This window comes from Cucumis sativus, chromosome 5 (genome assembly GCF_000004075.3).
Source record: "Cucumis sativus cultivar 9930 chromosome 5, Cucumber_9930_V3, whole genome shotgun sequence".
Lineage (NCBI taxonomy): Eukaryota > Viridiplantae > Streptophyta > Magnoliopsida > Cucurbitales > Cucurbitaceae > Cucumis > Cucumis sativus.
The window spans coordinates 24615192-24639749 of NC_026659.2; the positions used below are offsets into that span (position 1 = coordinate 24615192).

Genomic DNA, 24558 nt, shown 5'->3' on the forward strand with positions numbered 1-24558 from the left:
ATAATAGTTTCTTTTGGGCTTGTTAATATTGGGTTTTGGGCCCAACAGAAGGCATGTCATTGGGCTATGGACGGAGGTCCGTTTGGACCCTCCCAGTGTTATTCGTTATTCTTTGAGATTTTTAAGGCGGGAGCTAAGCTGGACGTGGAAGAATGGGAAGCCACGGAGAAATTTGAGAAATGCAGGGCGACGAAGCCAGAACCTTGCTTGGGTTCTCTCCTGGTTCCCGTCCGTCTTCTTCCCAGGTGCAGCTTCTGCATTTACTATTCACTTCAATTCTGATCTCCAACCCTAAGTATGGATTGATTTTTCTGATCGCCAATTGCAGGTTAAAGAAGCTTACAAGAGGATGGTGTGGGATACTCATCCTGACCTCTTCCCTGCTCATCAAAAGCCTCAGGCCGAGTCTAAATTCAAACTGGTAAACATTTTATTTGGGCAATTTTCCTATGAAGCCGTATTGTTTTTACTTTTCATCACAAGTTTAGGACTGATTTTGAAATGGTTCAAGTCAATGTTCAAGATACACATTTCATCACTCAAAATGTTGGTTTGAATGGTTTCCGATTCCGCTTTGTTCGAACTCAATGGATTTTGGCTTTTTGCCCACTTTTTAAAACTTACGAATTTTGATATTAGCCAACATTATCAAAGGAAGAATGCTGAACTATACATTTCTATGTAATCGCTTTTGCCCTTTTTTTTACAACTCATTAAGTGCTGAATCATAAGTTCATGTGTCAAATATTTCCTTTTCATAAGAAGGGAAAATATTTGGTTTGTTTGTTTCTCTTTGAAACTGATGAGGGTACATGGAGATTGATACCCAAGTATTGCCCTTGTAAAAAAAAAACCTTTTAGCTATTTGGAGAGCTGGAATGTAATCAAAGATGTGTTGGAAAGCTTGAGTAATAAAAAATGGAAAGGAAATGAGATGATAGTGAGAGAGAGGTTGGATTGACCCAAAAGGTTTGATCCATGAGTTTTGGATTATCTTATATTACAAACTCATTTTATTACAAGTGGCAAACACCCTTGGTTTTCTCGTAGAGGTATCATTATAGGCTATTAAGGATCATAGTGGTCGAATGTGTCATGGGGTTGCTAGAGTGTCGGCCTCAGATGTGAGGGTCGCCAGAAAGCAACAAGAGCTATCAGAGCATTGGATGTGAAGGTGAGCATTGTAGAGATAAGAGAGCGAGAGGAGATCTGAGATGGGTGAGCGTCTGAAGTGTTGTCAAGGAGAGTGAAAGAGAGGAGATGTGACGTTGGAGAGGAGAGAGCGCGAGAGACCTAATTGCTTGTGATGTTCCATTTTGGTATTTTCATCCTGAAAAAATCTTAAAATTTTAAAACGGTAAAATCTCGTATGATTATTCTAAACACTACAATTGTTCTTTTATAAAACTAATGGTGAATCTGTTTTTTAATTATTACAATGCCTTCTTTTTGCAACTCCATATAGTTAACATTTTGTTATCTGAAAATATATGGCATGTGCTGCAGATTTCCGAAGCTTATTCATGCCTTCTATCCGGTAATTCTCTACTACTAGTCATAGCACACAGATTTTAAACCCGGTGTGAATTGACTTTTTAAGTGTTTGTGTACACTTTTTTTGCACTTGTAAACATTTATCTAAACACTTAGAAAATCAATCAAAATACACCATAAATCTCATAAACTGCAAAAAACTAATACCAAATTTGTGAATAATCTAAATAGCTTACTCCTTACAGGTTCCAGAAATGGAGATTCACATTCAGGTAATGCATAAACAAATCCTTCTTAGTTCTCCTGTTAGTCCATTCTAGGGTATGATTTGATGAGACGTTCTGGACAGCTACATATGAAAGAGTTGTTAGAAGGGGAGTTCCTGTTTCACATGGAGGAAGAAGAAACCATGCTTTAATCAAACTTCCATTTCTGTTACTCATTCTGGGGACTGTGTCACTGGGAGGACTAAATGTTTCGAGGTCAGTTTTAAGCATCAACATGGTATGATATATAATAGAATTCTATGGTTTGTTTTAAGGAGTTAGATTGCATTATTCAGGGCTTACAAGAAGCAGAAGGAAACGTATCCTTCTCACAATCCTTTTCTTCCTTGAGGCCAAGAATGATGTAAAAAGCAAAAGTTTCTGAGGTTATGTCCTTTGTTTGTGCTATCGGAAGGAACAAGAAAGACAATGATGGTTGCGAAGTTACATGGCCCAAGTTAGTTGAGTGTAAATTTGTTAGGGCTTTCTACACATATACATATAGCATATATATTACTTATAATTCGAGTGTCGATTATTTTACTTTAGTTTGGAAAGAAAATAAAAGTAAAATTTACTTAAAGTTGTATTGATTGTGCTAATTGAGAAATACAAAATAAACTAATATTGATTGCAGCCAAATAATACAATATTCTAAATCTTTTAAAAGGGATTTAAAATATCTTAAATGACAAAAAAATCAAATCAAATCAAAATATGAAAATGACATTGATGAGAAAAGAACTAAATAATTTATAAGTTCAAAATAACAATGAATATTAAACTGGTCTAAAGCTAAAAATTTCAACAAAAATAATTCAAAATCTAATGCATTTCATAAACATATGGTGTACAAAATATTTTTATTCCGTGTAAGAATCTTATAATACAAAGTCAAAATTGGCATGCCGCCAACAGAATATTGCTCTATTAGCGACTTATACACAAACCTAACAAGAGTTAAATTGACTGAACTCTCATTGTTCAATTCAATACGTATGGGTGAACGATATACTCAACTCAAGGCCAGCCAAAGGTTGCTTCCTCTATGATACAAAATAACTGATGTGATGCCTATGGTAGTCGAGAGTTTATCATAAAATCATGGATTGAAGAAACTCGAACCACCAATGTTGATAGCAATGAGCACAGAGATACTTGTGATCACAGTAAGCCAAAACAACGCTGAATCTGTCAAAAACACGCATTAGAACACTTCATCACCATCCAAACAAAATATAACACCAAAAGCATATATATGTACATGATTGATAATCAGACAGCAATATTACCGGCTAAACCTCCAGATCCGTTGCTTGAAACCGTGGGTTTGTTGTCTATAGCTGTATCACGAGATCTCGAATTCGTTGTCCCTGAGCTAGTAGAGATGGTGGGATCATTTTGAAGCTTCGTATTTAATGCATCAGATGCCACTATTCCCAGAAATTCTTCGCTCACTATCAAAGCGGCTAGTACATCCATAAACGATTCCTTGCCGGTTGCTTTCACTCCGTCGTTTTCACTCTCCTCATAAACACCATTTGGTTCATCAGTATCAGACGACTCGTCATCATCTGAGATATCTATATCCAAGGCATCTGATGCAGCCTTGTCATCTTCTTCGTCCTCAACATATGCTTTGTACGTCAATCTCACGAGTACTTCTCCAGAAGACCTGTTTCTGAAGAGTCCCCAACCTTCCCTTAAAACAACAATTGTATCTGTTGGCACGGTATCTTGGAGAGAACCAAGGTCAACCTGCATGTTTTGTATGAAAAAGGTAAGAATACACGAAAAGCAGCAAAGCACAGACTTTGCCTTCGGCGCAAGACACTGAATCAGTAAATTGATGGATTGAAAGTTAACAAATGTAAAACATAAACTTCGCCCTTGGAACGAGCATACTAATGAAATAAATCACTAGCATGTTTTTGAAGTTGTGCTTCAAGATGTGATGATTCTGTATGGTAACTAGATAATTAGTATGGAATTCGTAAAAGGTAAAAGGGTAATTAGATAGAAAGTTAGTGGATCTTGTCATAAATAAGAAGGTGAGTAAGTGGAGGAAGGCAATTTGCGAGTGATCTAAGACTTGAGTTAAAATAATCATGGGGAGGTTCCAAGTACCTTGAACTTCAACTTGGTTTAACTTGTAGTTCTCTATCTTAATATTTTAATATATTTCAGATCTTAATTCTAATTAGGAGGTATCCTAACAGATTCACAACCCCCAATTTATATTCTAAATAGTCGCAAACTCAAATTAGAAGACTATCCAGCCAAGTTTGGGAATTTAAACAAGACTAAACCTGAAATGACCAAATTGGCTATACATAATTTTTAGCAGTTTTAGTCCTTGACTAAGTTTGCACATTTACATAAGAGAAATAAAGATGTGATGACATAGTAATATGGTGGAGAGACAGAGAAATGTCGCAGGGTTTCGCTAGTTTTAACTTACCCTTTATCAAGATCGGTAATACCACAGAATCATAGATATTTCAAAATCTAAATAGCATAAGGGTAAAGAAAAGATTAGTTACCTCTGCATTACCAATGGTCAAATCTGCAAATCCAAGAGAGTCTTTCACTTGGATATACAATTTCTGTTTCCTAGGATTTGCAACAAGCATATGAAAATCCTGCCAATAATCCCAATGGTAATACATGTGAGTACACAAACAAGATTGAGTACTTCAAATGAACCAATATTGTTCATGGAACATATTCAGTAAAACAAAAATAAAAAATGAGCTTCACCTGATTCCAGATTGGCTCACCAGGCGGTCCAATCACAGTGGTTTGGCTGTTCTTTTTGCTACGTATTGTCTGATCGCCCAAGCTTAAAACGACGTATGGGTCTGTTTTTCCTGAGAGGTACAGGGGTTGATGAATAACGTACAGGGATCATAAATTAATGGGAATAAATAGTGATGCCAACATTTTGAAAGCAAAGTGGCAGTGTCACAAAATGTTGATAAGCACCACTACTAGACAGGATAATAGATAAAACAATGTACCATAAAACAAATAAGAAAGCTTCCGAGCATCTACAAGGGTTACTGAAAGTTCCCCAACAAAATCATTATTCCCTTCCTGCATGACTCCTGATTTAACCTCATCTGGAACGGGTCCAACTGCTTTTCCTTTCTGGAAATCTAGAACTATCTTCTTCGGACGCACAAATAATTTAGGTAAGTCCTCAGTGAGAAGTTTTGTCAAAAACCTATGCAAACAAAATAAGCATACAGGTCAGAGGACAAATAAATGGAGAAAATCAAGCCTAAAAATTAGTAGAACAATTATCAGATATATGAGCAAATCATGCCATGAACAAAAGACTCAAAACAAAAGGTTTCAGTAACAATAACTTGATTCTTTTTAAGTATACTCAGGTATTATTTCCTAATAGGATCCTCAAAAGTCAAAATAAAAGGTTTCAGTAACAGCAATCTTGTTTACTAGTCTACGGATTATTGCCAAGGAATTCAGACACTCATTAGCTAGCATATAAAATTCTTGAATTGAACGTGAATTAGTAAAATATTATCACAAAGCTAATATGGGAAGGATTGTCTCTATTTCTTCCTTGAACTAAAAAACTTATACAGCAACTACTCAACAGTTAAGATTAATCAACTTACATGGAGAGAACAGGAATGGCTGATGTTGTACCAGGCGGGCAGCAAAACAATTGAAAGACAGAGAGAAAGTTCCATCAGTATCCAAATGTCAAAACTTAAAGCAGAGATTAAAAAACTAAAGGACGAATGGAACCTCCACAAGCATGCCTACTAAAAGCATTAAGAGAAACCAGAGAATAGCATGAAAGTAAAACCAAGTTTCATGCTTCCTTGCAGTGAATAGCAACGAAATGTAATTCGTAAACAGTAATCAAAGTCAAAAAACAATAACATACCCATTAAATTGAACAAGCGGAACGGTGACAACTCAAATTTGATCTTCGGTAGTGAAACAAATGCCCATGAAACGGCACCTACCCAAGGTTCAGTGGGAATTAGCCGTAACTTGACCCATAATTCACCATCTATGTCAAAATCTCGGACAACAACTGGAACAACAATGGGGATGATGCCAAATTTTAGTGAAAGCATTAATAACATACGAGCACCACCAGTATACCGCAGACCTATTTGGTACCTGAAGAACATTGAACGAAGATACGACTATTGGTAATACTGTAATTCTAATAATGGAAAAGAAGAAATTAAATGTACCTAAATTGAATATAGCTATATATTGCGTTTTGAAATTGACGATCAAAAGAAACAAAAAAAATGCGAACAATATAGAGATCGGCATAGATATTCACACGATTCACGAACAATGTTGTTAGCTCTGTCCACAACCAGAGAGAGAAGTACTATCATTATAGAGAAATAGGAGATTACATATTACAAAGGCACACCTCACTAAACCTTGGAGCCAAAATGGTAAATAACATAATTACAAATACAGTTTTCCAACATATTGATTGAACTCAAAAAGAAAGAAATGTAAAAAACAATAATGACTGAAGCCAGTAAACATTGCAGGAAGGTGTGCAATCAGTATACCAGAGAGTACATAAAACTTGAAAGATGAGTTCAAAACAACTTACTGCAAATCATTGGCTCGACGGGACGTTCTCCGCTCAACATTCCTAACTGACAATGGTTCTTCCCCCAACGAAAACTGCTTGATTTCCACTCTCTCCACATAATCAGGTTTCTTCAAATTATCAATAACAGGTTGCAACAACCCAACAAGCCAATCCTCAATACCAGGTCTATATACTTTCCACAATTTACCCAACACCATATTGACCCACTCCACCGACTCCTTCCTTTGTAAATCCTTCTCCAAAAACGAAGAGAAACTAGTAGGCACCTGAGGCCATGTACCAAGACGCCCATCATTATTTCTAGATTTACTTCTCTTCCTAAATGTCCATAACTTGTCAAAAGCGACTCCAACAAAGAAAAAGAAAACGAAAAGTCCAACAATATTCCGATTAATAGGAGGCGAAGGAATAGGGTGTATGGCTCCTAATTGAGTCCTTAACTTATCAACAATAGGATCCTCTTGAAAACCAGTAAAATTGGACCCCACTTGCACAGAAGACTCCTCCTGGGAGAATTCTTCCCCTTCCAGTTCATTACTAATACGATTAACTACAAAATTTCTAACACCCCTTCTCGCAGAAGTTGCAAATTCTAAATCAAAGTTGCTAGTAACACCATCTGGAGAAAGAGAACAAACCAAGAACCATCTCCGTCGGAAAGTAAGAGTAGATGAAAAGGGTTTTCTGGATTTTCTGGAAAAAGGGACGAAGGCAGTGAAATTGTTACATGGGCAATGTTGAGAGAAGGAATTGGAGAAATCAAAGGTCGGAAATGGGAAGTGTGTAATCATTTAGATACGGAAAAGAAAAGAGATGAGAAATCATAAGGAAACAATGAACCTGAAGCTGAAGCTGAAGCTGGATTGAGAATGGGAAATGGGGGAAGAAAAGCAATGGAAATTGGTGTGGACTGTTGTTGTTGATGATGATGACATGAAATTGTTCCAAGGAAGAAGGAAATTGAAGGGATTATGGGGCAGGGGAACTTGGGCTTTCGGCTTGGAGGCCACAGCCTCAGAAAATGGAAGACTTACGTTTTCTTTTTCTTGGTTTGAAGAAAAGAAAATGAAAGAATGATAATAATATAGAGATCGATTCATTGTTACATGGAACTGCCACGTGGAATGGACGGAGCCGACGCGGCAACATCTACGGTCTTCGTCTTCTTATTTCATATTTTCTGTGATCCTTTTTCTCCTTCTCACCTCTTCCTCTCCACGACGTCGTTTTCATCCCTTTTCTTTTTCTTCCTTCTACTCCCTTTTTCTAAAAAGAATTAATATTAAATATACAAAAATGGTAAAGTGTAGAAAATATTTATAAGAAAATGAATATGCGTTTTATGTTCTTCAATTTTGAGTGTGTTTATTTATTTCAAATTTTAAAATATTAAGTTTCTTTAGTTCTTGGTTTGATTTTAATTTATTTACCATTTTGAGTTTTGTATCGATTTAGTTTATATGATTTATATCTTGATTTTCCATCTTTAATTAATACTCACTCTTGGGATTTAGTTTCAACCTACATTAACTAATTCAAGAGAATTAAAATTAATTCAACTTTATTTTTCCATCATTATTAAAATTAATTTATACACATTAACGACGATTGAAAAATCAAGGTTAAAAAGAGTAAATATTGACAAGGAGAAAACCAAATTGAAGTAAAATAAAAAATTTGCAAACCAAACTTCAATTCACTTTAAAACTTAACTGAATGAATATCATATTCTAAACTTAAGCATAAGAAGTGTACCATTCGAAACGTTATCAAATACAAATGAAACTTAAATTCTAGAAATCAAGCATTTACCCTTCTTTGTTCAAATATATTTTAATAAGTTAATTTATAAAAGAGTTTCATCACGAATGACAATCAACGGAATCACTTTTTTTAAAAGTTAGAGATTTGACGAACATGTCAAGAAAACTTTCCTTAGAAAAGAAAAAGGCAATTACTATTATTATTCTTATAATGATGTGCATTATTCAATTAATAATATGGAGTGGAGAATGCGTGTATACAACAGTGGGATTCAAAAAGTTGAACAGTCGTATTAAGAATTGGAAAGGGAAAAGACAGAATAGGCCGCAAGAAAAATGTTGCTATTAATTTTGGTATTGTAATTGATTATCCAACAGTAGAAGAAACGTGATTAAATTGGAATATATGATGTAAACACGCGGAATCTTCTTTTCTCTTCGCTATTCCAAATTGATTGACAATCCATTTGCGTCTGCCGTCCAAACGTACTTGTTGCAATTCTTGGCTAAACACATACAAAACTCAGATTTTAATATATATAATTCCACACGAGTTTTCTTTTTTCTGTCTTTTTATGTTCACTCTATTACTCCACTTTTTAATTATTACTCTTTCACTAAGTGCTTCAACAACACATATGGCTACAAAATAGTCTTTCTTACATGTGGGCACAATTTCGACTTGTTTAAAGATGGATGACTCAAATGTTGAAGAAATTATAAATGTCATACTTTTTCAAAACACACATTATTTGTTCACTTGCTTTCGCTCTCACGAAAAAGAGATCTAAAATATCGATAAAAAAGTGAGGAAAAATGAAAAAGAGAATCGAAAAATGATTTGTCAACAATAGAAACTTAACTTTAGTTGAGAATAAAATTGTTCAGATTAAAAAACAAAACATTTTGCCTTAAAATTGAGAGTTATATACCAACTTATTGTTGAAATTTACATCCGAAAGAGCTTGGAACATCTTGAAAACATTCTTATATCACCAAAACTAATTCACTTAACCCTTTTTAAAAACATATAATTTTGTTCATGATTGCATTAACAAAGTTAAGCTGTACATAGTAAAATGAAAAGGAAACGTTGGAGTATTGCATTTTCTATGTTGTACCAAGATAGAACATAGAAACTCATACAAACATGCAATGAACCAATGGTTTGTTCGGTTAGCACATTCAGTATGGAAGGAATTCAATACGAACAATTGAGAAAGGATCACGACACCAACAAAATGCCAAAATTAAATTAATGTTGATAAACTATGGGATATTTTCATTAATAAAATAAAATATACGAACATAAGATAAGAATATTCGTCACATTAGTCTGAAAAAATTGAAGAGAACCCCAATGAAAAAAGTGATCCATAAAACCTACTTGACTCGTCCATAAAACCTAGCCTTCTCCTGTGTTGTCTGGAACCGTCCGTGGCCGAACTTGGACGATGTATCGATGAACTTCAGTTTGATTTCCTCCATAGCAACTCTAGATGTTTGCTTGATCAGTGACTGCCTCAATGTGACCACACGCTTCTTTGGACCTGCACAACCGCCCTTGATCATCAAGTAATCCTCTTTGACGATACCATAGTGAGGGAATCCACCAATTGGAGTTATATCCTTCTCAGTCCTATATAAAATATCCACAAGCATTAGCAGCGGGAAATCTACAACAAGGAATTGATGTAAAAATATAATCCACAAGGAAAGATTGGCTTTGAGAGGCTTACCTATCAAATTCGGTCATGGCGGAGTGAGAATCCTGTCCAGTTTTCCCAATCTTATAAACTTTTTTGTTCATTTCTGTGCGGTGATGATAACCATTCTGTCCTGCCCTGGCAACTGTGAACGACACTCTAGCTGGATGCCAAGCACCAATACAAGCTACTTTCCGAAGGCCACGATGGGTCTTGCGGGGCAAGCGAGTGACACCCCAACGGGTCACAACACCTTCATAGCCTTTACCCTTTGTTACTCCAATGATATCAATCATCTCATCCTTTTGGAAAATGGCATCAACAGGGACCTGCTTCTCAAACAAACTATATGCATAATCAACCTTCTTAGGGACATCTCCGCCATTCACTTGAATTTCCATTAAGTGGGCTTTCTTTTGCTTTAGTCCCTGCATCTTTCTTATCTGAAAAACAAGGTTTGAAAATGGGTTATTAAACATAGGGTAAATATCTAATCTGAACCGAAATTTTAAAACGGTTTAGACCTTCAGGTGATCAACATCGCCTATAAGATGTTTTGAAAAAGATGAGAAGGAAACATAAAATACCTGTGAATGGGCAAGAACACGAATTACAGTGCTGTGTTTCCTCAAACTGTCCAACTGTGACTGAATATCTTTCTTACCATCTTCAGTCTCGTACTTCTTCGAGTACTTGGTGAAAGCCTTTTTCTTTGACATGCACCAGTTCTTGTAAAATCGCCTCTTTACCTCCTCGCTCAAGTGTTGAGCCCACACAGTTTTAAATGAACGTAAACCTCGGGGAGTTCTGATGTAGCCAACAACCCCAACAACCACCATGGGGGGAGCCTCTATAATTGTCACAGCTTCACATGTTTCTTTCTTGTGTAGCTCTGAGAGAATCATTATACTAAAATTAATAATACAGCGCCTAAAAACACAAAAGAATATAAACCTGCCTACCAAAAATTGTACTTTTCAAATTAAAAGTTGATGTCTCAGTCTAATCAATACGAGGATCAGAAATAGATAAATGATTAACAAAACAATAGTAAAAAAAATGAATGTCTAATCAAATCTAAATCAAGTGTCCACCGCAAACAGCAAGCCACACAACTGCTTAATATGGAAATAAAACTAATTGCACGTCAGATACTTAAACTACTATACGTATTTGTCTCATTTTGCAAAACTAGATTTAGATATCTTAGAACATGACTCACTTGAACCAGGTTTTTCGACTTCTCTGACTATATGGGTCATCCCAGCCTTGTATCCAAGGAAAGCAGTCAACCTACAAGGCTTTGATGAATCATCTCTAGGAAACGCCTTCACTGAAAAACACAAATTACAACGACAATATTTATTAATTAGCTCACTGGAACTGACACATGATTCAAGGATAATGATAATGTATGAAAATAATCATGCAACTGAAATGCGTCCAAAATGCAAACGCATGAAAACAAAGGCAAAACAAGCAATTCTAATGAAACTAAGTCAAGAACAGCATCCAGCAGTACGACGATGCTACAAATGTTCTGATCGAGAGCCAATAATTACACAGAATAAAACATTTAGCTTACCATAATAACAGAATAAACTCAGAAAAGCACTTGAACGGTCGTAGAGTAAATTATGAACGGCAAAAGAAAAATCCATATTCATTGAATTACACAAATACTATCAACAGAAACTACTATATGCAAATAAGAAGTGATTATGATTAATAAACAATGAATACATTACAAAAAATAGTCAGGGATCATATAAACTGCAACCATACACCCTGCATAAATGTTAAGATTGCCAATACCTTTTCCTCTATGCCGAGAAGCTCTCTTCCTTGGAAGAAACCCTAAGGAGCCATGTCTTGGGTGCTCAAACTTGCGGTGAGACATGTCTTCCTACAGCAATTAATAGTGAACTACCATATTTTAATGATGTTAATTGAACAACCAAAAGAGTCCCAAAAGGCCAGAATATGAATTGGGTTCCGCTTATATAGAGATAAAGATGATTATATTATCATAGAACACAATAAATATATAATGATGGCACCAGACCCGAAAACAAAACAATGTACAACAGAAGAAAACCATGACAGGAAAAATAAATAAAGGCATAGTAGTTTCATATCAACCGAATTTCCGTTAGCTAGAATCAAACAGAAGGTCAGTAAATACAAATTAGTTTTCAAATTGAGATACAAAAAAACGTTTCGGATGAAATAAAATCGAACGAATGTGTCAAATCAAGAGAAGAAAAAATAGCAGAACTTGTTCTGTTTTGGATAATAGAGTTCGTAAGTGGCGAAAAACAATTGTTAAAATTTTTTGAAAAAAACGAATGTGAATAAGATTTGGAAAGATTAGCAAAACAAAACAGGTTCCAGGTTCAAGTTTCTCCGAGTTCAAAGTTCCGAAATCCATCAGACAACAAAATGACCCCCGACCAGTGGCCTATGGCACTAGATAGTGCCAAAACTCAGGCTCCCTTGTGTTTCAATCCAAAAACCCAAAAACGGGCAATGGTGAAAGAGCCCGTTCTAGACTCCAGCCCTGATTATTAATAGTTTCTTAAGGGGGAAACCATTTTGACTGTCATTTGGAATATTGGAATTAGACCAGAAAAACATGATGGAACAACAGTCGTCAGTAAGTTAAATGAGAAAACATGTACATCGAATCATCCAGATGTATAAGCGTCGTAGCAGCAAGAAATGAAATACAAAACCAGCTTGTATCAAGCAAGATAAGATGAACGATCCTGCAAGAAGAAGTTAATCGAACGATGTAAAATGAGCATAGAGGCCACCATACACATTGAAACAAGTATACCTGACAATGGAAACCTCAGTTGAAATGGCTGAAGGGATGAGAGGTTGTTGGCGTCGTAACTAGGTTAAGGCTACACCTTTATATTTATAATAGGAACAATCGATACTGCGGCTGCGATGCGAGGGAAGGAATTAGGGTTTGCTCACACAAAATTGGGCTAATCCTAATTTTACGTGGCGAGGGCCGTTGGGCTTATAAAAGCATTAACAAATTTGGAAGTCCAAGCCCACGTGAACGTTGTCAGGAAAACGACACGTCGCTTTGTTTGAGTTTAAATGCATTCGACGAGTCGACTTCAAATGGGGTGATAAATTGAGTAGGAACCTTTTTCTTTTTTTAAAAAAATGAATGGCCCTTTTTATAAGTTTTAACTTAAATTAGATTAATGATGTGTTTGGATTTGTTTAATCTATAAAATAAGTTATTTTGAGAAAAATAAAAATGTCAAAGTCCATTTAAGGAACAGTCACGTCCATAGACACAAAGATAACACGTATAGTACAGTGGGTTATGTTTCTATTATCCTTTCCTTTTCCTTTATTTTCACTTCGTGTGTATATGTGTATTATAGTTTTCTTCTTCCTTTGGCTTCATTTATAGAGATGGTGAGACGAACACGAGATTTTAAAGTGGATCAACAAATATACATCCACTGTGTTTTTGGGAGCAAGATGTTATTTGAGTCATGTGTATAATTTCAAAACGATACAAGGTATTAATAGATATTCTCCAATATTAGTTAAAGAATAAGTTAAAATAAGACATTCTAACTAATTTTTAACTATATTTATTTTACACAATGATAACTAGTTTGTTAATATTTTTATGCCAATTGATGTTCAAGGCTCACACTTACAAACTCAATGCTTAAGTTTTGTTGGAAAGGAGTCACGTGGAGGGCAAGGCAAGTGGCCTTCTATTGATTCAAAATTAAACACATGAAGATCTCTTACTCTACACTTTGATCCTGTGATTGTTGGATCATAAAATAAGTAAGATACACATTGCTATGTCGAAAGTTTGATTCCTAACTTCTCGTAATGTGTCATATTAAAACAATACTACTACACTATTATTTTTTTTGTTGTCTTTCGTTATGTTATCAATTTTAAGTACAAGTAAGTGTTTGAGTCATCACATAGCAATAACAATAACAATGTGTGATTTGGATAATTAGAGCAATTTTAAAACAATTCAGAGAAAATGAGTGAAATTAAAACTATACATGGAGTTGTTTTTTTATTTTTGTCGGAGAAGAAACACACTCTACCTTTTTTTTTTTCAGACGAAAACAAGATATTCATCGTAACTTTTTTCTCTCGTGAATGCATATCTTTTTCATTAAGTATATAATCATTAGAATGTAAATATGAATTTGTGAAAAATTGTAGAAAAAAATGTATATAACTATTAATAAATCATTAAGGGATAATAGTGAAAAAAGAAAAGGAAGTAAAATGTGTCTATTGAAGAGACGCATAATGCCTTATTACCGATGAAGAGATGCAATCGAAAAGAAGAAGAAGAAAGTGATTTGGGCCTTCACAAACGGGCCAATGATCGAGTACGACCCAGGAAAGCAAACTACCATCGTCTACCTTCGGGCAGTGGCGAAGCAACTTCTTCAACATATGCCGGAGTTCAATAGCACTCATCTTTAACCTCTACAATGCTTTAAACTCACACTAGAACACTTGTTACGCTTCAATCCATGACGGAAAACCAGAAACATGGGCTAGAATTAAGTATAGACTCATCATCTCAAAGGCCCTTGAAAATTGGAAAGACCACAGACGAACTTTTTCACGGCGACGAGGAGGAAGCAGAAACCATGAACCCTAAACCTGGAATCCAGCGCTACCTTGTCGCAGTCGAATATATTGGAACTCGGTTTTATGGGTCTCAGCAACAGCCCAACTGCCGTACGGTGGTTGGCGCGCTCGAGGTACTTTCCCATTTTTCTTTCAACTGCCTTTTTCTTATTAACCAATGGAAAACTTTGAAATGGGACATGGCTTATTTAAACCGGCGCTCTGTGTAGCTGGTTTAGATGTTTTGACCATAAGCACTTTAGAGAGACCAAAAGGAAAGATGAACTTTTAGAGACATAGTTAATGCTTATTTGAGTTTGGGTTTGAGTTGCATACTATCTAGTCACAATGCCAAAGAGGAAGGGTAATAAATGCAACTAAAAGTGCATAATGGAGGATTTGAAATAGTAACGTTACACTTAATCGAAGTAATAATGGGAGATCAAAACATGGGTGGTTTATATTAGCCCATATCATCCACCTGTAGTTGGGGTGAGACATCCATTCAAATTCAACGGTTCCCTTCTCTCTCTCTTTGTTGTCTAGTTATCATCGATAATGAATATGAAACATCCGAATTGATATTATCTCATTGCCACTATGTATCGCTTCCAAGTCACGATAGTTTCAACTGTCATGGAGTTAAGCTAAAGTTTATTTCTATCTATGTTGCTGTTGTCATTTAAATGCTTTGAAAAGTAAGATTCTTTTTTTAACAATGCATCTCCTTAATTACACCATGTAGTAGTTGTAAGGAACCGATAGTTGTATTAGCGAGGGCATTAGAGTAAGTAGATAGGGAGCTAGTTAGGGTGTTTGAGGGAGAGGGATCGAGGGAAGACGTGCAATTGTTAAGTGATTAAGGACTTGGGTTAGGATACTCAAGAGGGGCGGTCACAGGGGCCTTATACTTGGTTTATCTTGTAGTTTTCCATACTTTGTATTTCAATATATTTCAAATCTTAATTCCTATTAGGTGGTAACCTAACATACCTCTCTTTCAAAATGATTAACTTAAACTTGTCAGGAAGCGTTCCAGAAGTTTATCGGTCAACCAGTCTCAGTGTTTTGTTCTAGCAGAACTGTAAGTTTATCTTATTTTGGATTTTTTTTGTCATACAAAGCAATCTTATTACTACTATTACTTATTAGAATGTACAGTATGCGTGTAGGATATTATTACTTATTATACTAGATGAAGATATAGCCGAATTTAAGTTGAAAAGTAATTTGAAGGCCGTTCTCTCTCTCAAGGTTCCACAACATTTTTCTTGTTGATTCTTCAGTCGTCTGGCAGTTTGTCTCCCACTAGATTTGATACGCGTAGAGAAGGATATGCAATTGCACTAATTATTTGGCTGTTCACTTATCGATGTTGAAATCCTTGAACTTATATTCATTTGAAATAATGGACTCACATTTATTGTTCTAAGTTGTATTTTGTAACAAATGAACTGTGGCGTTTTAGGATAAGTTACTTTCCTGGCTTGTTTGTTGCAGAGTGCAATTCATCTTGCTCCATATTCGTACATTCTGATATGTGGCAAATTTGAAGGGGATCCATGACTGAGCTGCTCTTTTGATTACATTGATTGTTAGCCAAAGAAAATTAATATTTTGATCTACTTGAAATTTATGGACCAATCATATTCTTATAAATTATGTTTAGTTTAGAACAAATATGCTAATCAGTTTCAGGGTAAGTTATTTTCTTTCTTATAAGAAAAAAGTTTCAGGATAAGTAACCTTGGGATTTTCTGCTGAACTGTAACCTTGCATCATATGCATTTACTACTGTAGTTGTGAAGAACAAATATTTGTCTTAATTTTATCAATGCAATTGTTTTTGTTTTCTTTGTTATTTGAATTCTCATGCGTGTAGTATTTTGTTTCTTTCTAAAATAATTGTATTAGGATATCTGATTCACGTTGTGACTTTCCTTTATTTTTTCTTGGTACGATCAAGGATGCTGGAGTACATGCCTTATCAAATGTTTGTCATGTTGATGTTGAGCGCATAAGCAAAAGAAAGCCTGGAGAAGTGGTCTGTCCCTTTATAAAAGAATATCAGCATCCCTATTTCCTCTCATTTGTACACTTGTAATGTTTGCTCAACTAGATGAGTAATTTTCCCTGAAAACGTTGGTTCACTAGTTGACTTTATTGTTCATTGGCTGTTGGTATCATATTCCATTGCCTTGTGGAGCAGCGTTGCTGCCTTTACTTCTTGGGATTGGCCATAAGACCTAAATTACTTATTTCTAATTCAACTAATTGACTTTATTGTTGAGATTGAAGTTTAAACTTCCTCATGCATATGACTTTGAAGAAATGGAGCTCACTTTGCCACAGAAACGCTAACATCTTTTTCCTAACTATGATGCAGTTACCACCTCATGAACCGGGAGTGGTTCATAAGGCCGTGAATCATTTCTTACAGGTTTGGCTCTTCGCTGACCAATCACTTTCTCCAGCTACTTCTGCTTCTCCTAACTTTCATTGTTTTGATTTTATGCTTCGTTTTTAAATGGTGCTACATGCAGTTGTCTTGTTATAATGGCCATCTTCAATTGATAATTTTATTCTGTTTGAATTTGCCAGCACGTTAGAATAAACAATCTTCCCTCTTTACTGTTACTAATGAACTTAGATTTAGAACTGCTATATATCCTCTTACCATTGTTATTGAATATTGTTTAAAGGCTATAATATGAGATAGCATCTGAGACATAACTTCGTTTATCCAGCTTGAGCCTTTTGGTTCTTTATTGCTTAACAAAGAAAATGATGAATGAGAGGTATTTATGTTGGTTTTGATTTCAGAAACATGAAGGTGATGTTACTGTAGTTGATGTTCGAAGTGTTCCCAATGATTTTCATGCTAGATATAAAGCTCAAGAGCGTACGTGAGTACAATTCATCCATGCTTTAGTAGCTGTCTAGTTGATACCGTTGTTGTATATTAGATAGTAGGATTAATTGTAATCCTTCGTAAGTTGGCCTAATGGTAAGAAGGAGATATAGTCTCAATAAATGGCTAAGAGGTCAAGGTTTCTATCCATGATGGACATCTGCCTACGAGTTTTCTTAACACCCAAATGTAGTAAGGTCAGTCGAGTTGTCCTATGAGATTAGTCGAGGTGCGCATAAGCTGGCCTGGACACTCACAAATATACAAAAAGAAAATAGAAGTATAATTAAATATACATACCTCTATAGAACTTGTTTTGTATCTCATGAAATATTTTCAGGTACTTTTACCGGTTAGTTTCTGGACCAGAAGCTCTCTCAAGCTTTGAGAAGGATCGAGCATGGCACGTGCCTGAGACACTAAATATTGGGGCAATGCAGGTATGAACATAACAATTCATCGCTGGTGATCATGTAGATTTTGAATTACATTATAGAACTGATGCAACTTTATTGGAATGTGTAACGACCTTATTTGAACATGATTTGTTCTATAAGTTGTATGAGTAACTTTTTGAGTTCTAAAAATGATTGGAACATGTGAATTCAGGAGGCATGCAAAGTGCTGGTCGGACATCATGATTTTAGCTCCTTCAGGGCAGCTGGTTGTCAGGTCACTTAGTACTAAAATTATTTATGTTCCCAGTTTATCATACATTTTGTTTGTAACAAAAGGTGGGGAGTGGTCGGGGAATGAAACGGTGTATGGTGTAGTTTAGATGTGCATTGTGCAGTGCAGGCAAACTCACCAATCAGAACTCTGGATGAACTAAACGTTTGTGAGGTGGCTTCAACTCCTTATTTTCCAACATCAATGGAGCGAAAGCAAAGGCAGGGCAAAGAAGAAAGTGAGATTGAAGTGCCATGTTCAGAAACTTGTGAGGTTGGATTTGGAATCAGGAGAAGGCATCGTTGTTTCGTGGTGACAGCACGAGCACGCTCTTTTCTCTATCATCAGGTTCAAAACCCCAACACTAGACCTGGTGCATGTATCAAAATCACTTTGAAACACATTTTTATTCACTTTCAATTAATTTAATATTTAGTTTTATGTTTTTAAATGTGATTTCCATATCATCAAATCTAGTTTTTGGATCATTAAAAGCATTTTAGAATCACTCTCAAACATGTCATTTCTTTATTGTTCATGAGATTGATCAATCAGTTAGTTATTCTCTTCTTAGGTGAGACTGATGGTTGGAGTTCTTAAAGCAGTTGGCTCTGGAGATCTAACCGTAGGAGATGGTAGGTGGCTAGGCAGCAACATATGCAATAGAAATACTTGAAAGTAGTTTTTATATTTGAATTAATAGAACATGGATTGTTCAATGTAGAACAATAATATGACGTACGTTTGTTATCCACTGCAGTAGGAAGAATATTGGAAGCGAAGAATGTGAGTTCAGCAAGGCCAATGGCTCCTGCATGCGGACTCTACCTCGGCCATGTCAAATACGATCTACCGCCAGCTCCCCATTGAATTCAATCTTGTTGCACCTAATTCCATGTTTTCCTTTTTGTTACTAAAAAGAAAAAAGAAAAAACGTTTAGAAAATCATTTTTTAAAAAAGAAGTTGCCACATGGTAATATTTTATTAGATGGTAGTCTAAATTGCACTGAGATAAGTCTAAATTGCATTAAGTACTTTTTGAGCTTTACTTATATGCAGCTCTCTTTTTTTGACATCCAAAATTAATAGTTGAGTTGAAGTGGAATCTCATTCCATTCTATACAAATTTATTCTCTAATATTTATGATTACTCAAAAACATTATTGCAGGGATTTTAATTATTATATTGTAGTGAATTATAGTAGATGTGTTTAAGAAGGTTCAATGTTATAAGAATTGGGAGATCTATACATATAGCTCCAAAGGCAAACTAAGAGATTTGCTTCATCCCATAAATCATACCTCAACGTAATAACATAAATTATTTTATCTCTAAAAGAACAGAGTTGGAACTACATTAATCTTGTTCTGCATTTACAAATTCATAGTCAAACACAACTTTCAAATTTTCAATTCAAATTTGAAGTTTCTCAATTGGAACTAAACATGTTTTTCAGACATAGTGATAATAAAGAATTTATTTTCATTTTCTACAAAAACATCTGTATTAACAGAATTTCACTTAAATGTTCCTAAGACAATTCAAAGGCAGAGTAATGATTTTGAATAGGAAGCCAATTATGATACAACTAAACTACACAGTCAAATATGATTTTATGATACATACACGAATGACGAAACACAAAAGCCTACTAGTATTGGGTAATACAATAATTAATCTACTGTTTCATGAACTCTTCTATGGCCACGTGAATGGAGCTAGTGCGAGAAGGTCTGCGATGCGGAAGCAATGAATGGGGTCCTCTCCACACAGATTTGGGATTCACTGGGAAAACGACTCCACACAACTCTAATACCATCGGGTTTTTAGTGCTCAACTCCTCCCATGCCTTCAATTTCTTCCTCTGTTTTTCTTCTTCCTCCTGCCATCAAATCATTCTTTAAATCACAAATTAACATGATAGGGGGAGGTAAATTTAATATTATATCATCTCATTCACTTAATCACTTGAAATATGCAATAGACCAAACAGGTGGAAAGGAAAAGGCATTGCAAGGATTTGATGTTCAAATCCTTCTAAATCACTTGCCCTAATATCATGTTGCATTGTAAAGACCATGCATGTAAATTTAATATTATATCATTTAACACCGTTACAATTTAATATTATATCATTTAACACCATTACAATATACTCAGTTCGTTTTTCCTCTACCTCATTGCCCGCCATCCTTGTTTTTGTTTCATGGTTCTTGTTTAATGAAAGCTGTGTTTGCTATCAATTAAATGAACTTTCCTAGTTCAATGATGGTTTGATTAATGGTCCTTGTTTTCTGAGCTAAACAAATGAAAGGAAAATACCTTCTGCTCGGAGTTATGAATATCTTGTGGAACGTCCTCCATTTTCAAGTCACCCAATTCCTCCATTGTTGATTTCAATGGTCTATCATAATCCTCCCTCGACCGTTCCGACTGCTCGTTTCCTTTAGAATCAGCGGCTATTCTCTGCCCCATTTCATTTCCTTCGTCTTTTTCCTCGTCAGCTTCATCTTGCTTATCATCATCTGGGGTGCTAAACTGTTGCTTTGAAACTTCCATTTTCCCCTCGTCTCCTGTTTCTTCTTCGACCCCTAGTTCATTGTCTGAATCATCAGCATTTGATGATGAATCCACGCTGCCAGGACTTTCCCCACGCAAAGATTCCTTAACAAAAAGAAAAAAAAAGAAAAGATGGAGCATTATTCTTTTTCTATCCTATAGCAAAGAGAAACAAATGGAAGTTATAAACACAAAGAAATCATTAATGTCAATAAATATCAAATTGTTTTCCCAATAGTTATGTCTTTGCAATCTCTGTTATGATCTCACGAAAAGGATGACGAAACTTGGTTCATTTCTGCAAAAGTGAAACATATACAAAGTACAACCTAAAATGAAAATGGAAACAACATTCCAAATTGCACCATTAATTTTATATTTTTAGTTTTACATGAACGATTGGATTAGAAAAATAAGAAACTGTTCCTGATTTTCCCTAAACATCAAGAGAAGTTTGAATAAATTCGAAGCACTTTTAAGTCACCTCAAACTTTAAGTCTCGCGCCAGGTTGTTGCCAGCTCCAGTTTGGTCTTTAGCAATTCTAGCAGTCTCTTCACGCTCCCTCCTACGGCGCTTTAAAACGCATATTGCACATAAACAATCAGATTTATGGCGCCGTCTGTAAAAAGAAGCACTTCAATCAGCTTATCACTTGAAAAGTTCTATGCGGAAGAGACAAAAGAAATAAAGAGATTTTATTTCATACAAACATCAATGTTAGTGACTTCACTACAAAAATGGGGGTAAAAACTAAGAAGCAAATTTCCAACTAGCTCGCCAGAGACTTTACTGCCGAGTTAAAAAGTTTTGTTCAACTAAACTCAATTGGTTCTTTTGTAGCTATACCAGCAATTGCCTTCTACCATCACGTTTTGTCCTATATCCAGACTGTTGCATTACAACAAAGTAACTCCAGTACTTTCCTCATCATCTAACCATGAACATAAAGGTTAAATTTTTGTTCTACTGTGCAACTCAAGAGCCATAAATGTAAGTTGCATCAGATGTAACTTTATGCAGATTGGCAGAATCATACCCGTGACGCTTCTTCGATTTCTGTTTTGACTGACCTTTCAGATGTTTCCCCTGACTGGATGCCCCACCATTCTCCTGGCTTATATCAACACCTGCGTAGGGAAGAAGAAAAACATAAATTCCATGCAGCAAAGAATCCCTCGACCACATTTGTCAAATGCAACAAAACTTTTATATGGATATGTCTCTGCAGAAAGTCATATTTATGCCAGTGAAAAATGCCATATGTGCATTTATTTTATCATCCAAATATAAGAAATAACAAATTCATTTGATTTGATGTCCACCTAGTCAACAAGAGATAACTAAGAAGTGTAATAAATTTAGTTCAGCACCAATGAATTATATGGCCCCAATATTTTGACCAAAATCTTACCATTAGTAGCTGTAGTTTGCCCATTGTACAATCCAGCAGCACTCCAATATTTTGAAAAGTTTTTCTTCACCCTCCTCATAAGATCCAGGATGTAGTCACCTTTATTATTATACTTATAGCAGTTCTCCCAGATGTATCGCACATCCTTGAAAACATCCTCTGAATTCATATATTTAACACCATTTTCAAGATTGCTGCATATTGTCCCAAAATCCATTGGTGTATCTATCACATCAAAGTAATCCTGCAGGAAAAAGAAAATTAGAAAACAACAATATGAAGAAGGGGAACAGCAGTTGCAATATAATAAAAATGGTGCCAGTATAAGAACAAGCAACCAGTCAAAAGTAAATGAATAAAAATGCAATATTAACAGTTTTTCAAGTTAAAAGGATGTCAACCATACTTGAGGAACGGCTACCCCATTCCTGTTCTTAGCTCTATAAGTTGAGTCCAAATGCAAAACATGAAAAATTAGAGACATATAAAGTTCCTTATCTTAATCTTCCCTGCTTTATTTTTCCGCTGCAATTATTAAGTGTACAGTGCAAACTCATCAAAGCTTCCGACGAGGAGTCAAGCTATTTGATTAAATACTTGCAATTTGGGGAGGAAAATCATTGAGAATATTAAAACTATCAGCTAGCTAGAACCTTCATGCCGCGCTTATAAATATAATTAGACATCCATAACCTCCATTTCACTAGTCTACCCACATAAAGACTTAAAAGAATGTAAGAAGATCTGTAAAGCAGTATGGGAATAGGAACACAGTTACATGTAATGACAAAACTGACCCAATCAGCCGATTAATATAATAATTCATACTTACGGGTATCCCTAAAGCAACAGGATTCACAGGAACATTAAACGGTTCAGCTGCATCCATTTTCATGACTTTCTTTATGACCTGAATATAAGAAAAGACCAATGAGAGATATGGATCGAGCAGGCTAAAAAAGTGAAGCAAAAACCTTGAATACTCATTCAAAAATATAACAAATGGTCGGCCTTCTACTAGATTTACAGTTTTAACATGTTATCAGTACCTACAGTTTTTCTTACATTTACATGCTCTTGAAGCCATTTGCGCATGTTCCCTTGGCTCTTCAGGTACATAACTAATCTACCACATTGGTACCGCATTTTCTTGGCATTAAAATCGAGTTTCTTAGAGCATGTTAGGGAGTGATCTTGTAAAGGTCAAAATCAAATCCACTTTTTTTTTATGTTGAACAGAAGCTCGAAACAAAGATTAAATCATATGACCATTTAAAAGTGTAAAATCAAACCTAAGCCAATTTTGATCGAACAAGGACTTCTTTCGTAGTTGATTTGAAGAAAAAGGGAAAGCGAAAGAAGAGACGACTTACCGTGAGAGCAGAATCCAACTCTTTCTTATTAGGTCGAGAATCCTTTGAAGGCATCCGAGTATCAGCTTGTACCTTCCCAACAGTACTTATCGAATTATTACTCGCTCCGGAGCTCTTGGAAGCCTTAATCTTTATGCTCCCAGGTTTCTTGGACGCAATTGTAGTATTCCCAGAAACACCAGTTTCCTTTTCGGACAACGAGTTGGCACAATCTTCCATTTTCTCAGAAACTACACTCTGCTTCTCTAAACCTATTTGAAGACTACTTTTATCAGTGTCACTCTGAGTGAGCGCATCGGAAGAATTAAGCTGAGTATCCATCTTTTTTGAGGTCTTTAGCTTCACTTTAACACGTCCAACTGATGACTTCCCAGCAGCTTTTTCGATCGAATCCTTATCAGTCGCAACATTGAGATGATCAGTCCCCGTGGACGAAGGCGTACGGATTTCCGTTGCAGAATCATATCTATCATTATCAATGTCATTATCAAACTCCTCCAAACCTGAATTCTCCTCAGTACCTAAAGAAACCGCTCCCTTCCCAGCCCCTTCAGTTCCCCCTTTACGCTTGCTCTTCTTGTTCCCTCGTTTACGCTTCATTCTTTTTCAGCCCTACTTTTGTTATCAATCAAAATCTTCAAAAATGCAATGACCAATGACAAAAATTAAGGAAGTAACCCGAAACTCTTAGTTTGATCGTAGGAATAGATGAACAAACAAAAAAACAGAGGGCAAAACAGAAAAACCCTAGAATGAGAGATGAAATTGAAGATTGTGAGGGAGATTTGAATCGGGAGACGTAAGAGTGGGAGAGTATTGGCGAAATTTTGCGGGAAAAGAATTGGAATCGCGGTAGTAGGAGAGCAGGACGAACCGGAAAGAACAGAAAATGAACAAACACAAAAGCCAAGTGAATTAACGAAACGAGAGAGATTGAATCATCGTACCGTGCTTGCGACTGTGATGATGACTATGAGCCAATAATTCAATCGATTTACGTTGTCATTGGGCTTTCCCGTTCTTTACAAAGCCCACAATTAAGACCGGCCCAATACTCGTAATGCAGATATTTGGCATAAAGTCATCAATAAACTTTATTCAAATTTTCACCTATACGATCAGCGACAAC

At 35.7% G+C, this 24558-nt stretch overlaps 5 protein-coding genes across 8 annotated transcripts; 2 read left to right on the plus strand and 3 right to left on the minus strand.

The window, feature by feature from the left end:
• The first annotated feature begins 87 nt into the window (after window positions 1-87).
• LOC101221514 (chaperone protein DnaJ) lies at window positions 88-2396 on the plus strand. The gene is made up of 6 exons (XM_004135307.3): window positions 88-245; window positions 329-421; window positions 1507-1537; window positions 1740-1766; window positions 1844-1976; window positions 2057-2396. The coding sequence occupies exons 1-6, from the start codon at window positions 180-182 to the stop codon at window positions 2109-2111; spliced, it is 405 nt and encodes a 134-aa protein (XP_004135355.1). The 5' UTR covers window positions 88-179; the 3' UTR covers window positions 2112-2396.
• A 178-nt stretch (window positions 2397-2574) lies between these two features.
• On the minus strand, window positions 2575-7457 carry LOC101220807 (tricalbin-3). Its single transcript, XM_004135304.3, has 8 exons — window positions 6382-7457; window positions 5680-5921; window positions 5405-5423; window positions 4781-4986; window positions 4521-4630; window positions 4304-4402; window positions 3053-3518; window positions 2575-2951 (listed from the first exon to the last, which is right to left on the minus strand). Exons 1-8 carry the CDS (start codon window positions 7173-7175, stop codon window positions 2863-2865), a joined length of 2025 nt encoding a protein of 674 aa, XP_004135352.1. The 5' UTR covers window positions 7176-7457; the 3' UTR covers window positions 2575-2862.
• Window positions 7458-9361: 1904 nt separating this feature from the next.
• Window positions 9362-12822, minus strand: LOC101221039 (60S ribosomal protein L3-2). Of its 2 annotated transcripts, none has more exons than XM_004135305.3 (6): window positions 12693-12822; window positions 11669-11759; window positions 11076-11186; window positions 10441-10745; window positions 9887-10296; window positions 9362-9786 (listed from the first exon to the last, which is right to left on the minus strand). In XM_004135305.3, the coding sequence occupies exons 2-6, from the start codon at window positions 11751-11753 to the stop codon at window positions 9531-9533; spliced, it is 1167 nt and encodes a 388-aa protein (XP_004135353.1). In that variant the 5' UTR covers window positions 11754-11759; window positions 12693-12822; the 3' UTR covers window positions 9362-9530. The 2 variants fall into 2 exon arrangements, with proteins under 2 accessions (XP_004135353.1, XP_031742245.1); XM_031886385.1 differs by having other exon boundaries at window positions 11669-11755; window positions 12693-12740.
• A 1382-nt stretch (window positions 12823-14204) lies between these two features.
• On the plus strand, window positions 14205-19224 carry LOC101221274 (tRNA pseudouridine synthase A). Of its 2 annotated transcripts, XM_011657238.2 has the most exons (10): window positions 14208-14637; window positions 15531-15587; window positions 16470-16547; window positions 16890-16943; window positions 17327-17409; window positions 17755-17854; window positions 18024-18086; window positions 18213-18431; window positions 18658-18718; window positions 18844-19224. In XM_011657238.2, the coding sequence occupies exons 1-10, from the start codon at window positions 14404-14406 to the stop codon at window positions 18951-18953; spliced, it is 1059 nt and encodes a 352-aa protein (XP_011655540.1). In that variant the 5' UTR covers window positions 14208-14403; the 3' UTR covers window positions 18954-19224. The 2 variants fall into 2 exon arrangements, with proteins under 2 accessions (XP_011655541.1, XP_011655540.1); XM_011657239.2 differs by lacking the exon at window positions 16470-16547 and having other exon boundaries at window positions 14205-14637.
• A 320-nt stretch (window positions 19225-19544) lies between these two features.
• Window positions 19545-24384, minus strand: LOC101220569 (bromodomain-containing factor 2). 2 transcript variants are annotated; one of them, XM_004135303.3, is made up of 7 exons: window positions 23430-24382; window positions 22889-22966; window positions 22057-22300; window positions 21682-21772; window positions 21129-21264; window positions 20408-20749; window positions 19545-19967 (listed from the first exon to the last, which is right to left on the minus strand). In XM_004135303.3, exons 1-7 carry the CDS (start codon window positions 24027-24029, stop codon window positions 19764-19766), a joined length of 1695 nt encoding a protein of 564 aa, XP_004135351.1. In that variant the 5' UTR covers window positions 24030-24382; the 3' UTR covers window positions 19545-19763. The 2 variants fall into 2 exon arrangements, with proteins under 2 accessions (XP_004135351.1, XP_031742244.1); XM_031886384.1 differs by having other exon boundaries at window positions 19764-19983; window positions 23430-24384.
• Between the last annotated feature and the right edge of the window lie 174 nt (window positions 24385-24558).

Bases quoted from the DNA above. Each gene is read 5' to 3' on its own strand.
- LOC101221514 (XM_004135307.3), top strand. From the start codon at position 180: ATGCAGGGCGACGAAGCCAGAACCTTGCTTGGGTTCTCTCCTGGTTCC. The intron at 422-1,506 runs GTAAACATTTTA...CATGTGCTGCAG, and splicing joins CCGAGTCTAAATTCAAACTG to ATTTCCGAAGCTTATTCATG. The intron at 1,538-1,739 runs GTAATTCTCTAC...TACTCCTTACAG, and splicing joins TTATTCATGCCTTCTATCCG to GTTCCAGAAATGGAGATTCA.
- LOC101220807 (XM_004135304.3), bottom strand. From the start codon at position 7,175: ATGATTACACACTTCCCATTTCCGACCTTTGATTTCTCCAATTCCTTC. The intron at 3,519-4,303 runs GTAACTAATCTT...CAAAACATGCAG, and splicing joins TGACCATTGGTAATGCAGAG to GTTGACCTTGGTTCTCTCCA. The intron at 2,952-3,052 runs GTAATATTGCTG...TGTTTTTGACAG, and splicing joins CGGATCTGGAGGTTTAGCCG to ATTCAGCGTTGTTTTGGCTT.
- LOC101221039 (XM_004135305.3), bottom strand. From the start codon at position 11,753: ATGTCTCACCGCAAGTTTGAGCACCCAAGACATGGCTCCTTAGGGTTT. The intron at 10,746-11,075 runs GTGAGTCATGTT...TGATTCTCTCAG, and splicing joins AGTCGAAAAACCTGGTTCAA to AGCTACACAAGAAAGAAACA. The intron at 10,297-10,440 runs GTATTTTATGTT...CTTGTTTTTCAG, and splicing joins GTGTTCTTGCCCATTCACAG to ATAAGAAAGATGCAGGGACT.
- LOC101221274 (XM_011657238.2), top strand. From the start codon at position 14,404: ATGACGGAAAACCAGAAACATGGGCTAGAATTAAGTATAGACTCATCA. The intron at 16,548-16,889 runs GTCTGTCCCTTT...ACTATGATGCAG, and splicing joins AAAGAAAGCCTGGAGAAGTG to TTACCACCTCATGAACCGGG. The intron at 17,855-18,023 runs GTATGAACATAA...ATGTGAATTCAG, and splicing joins TAAATATTGGGGCAATGCAG to GAGGCATGCAAAGTGCTGGT.
- LOC101220569 (XM_004135303.3), bottom strand. From the start codon at position 24,029: ATGAAGCGTAAACGAGGGAACAAGAAGAGCAAGCGTAAAGGGGGAACT. The intron at 22,967-23,429 runs GTAAGTCGTCTC...TCTTATATTCAG, and splicing joins AGTTGGATTCTGCTCTCACG to GTCATAAAGAAAGTCATGAA. The intron at 21,773-22,056 runs GTAAGATTTTGG...TTCCCTACGCAG, and splicing joins GCAAACTACAGCTACTAATG to GTGTTGATATAAGCCAGGAG.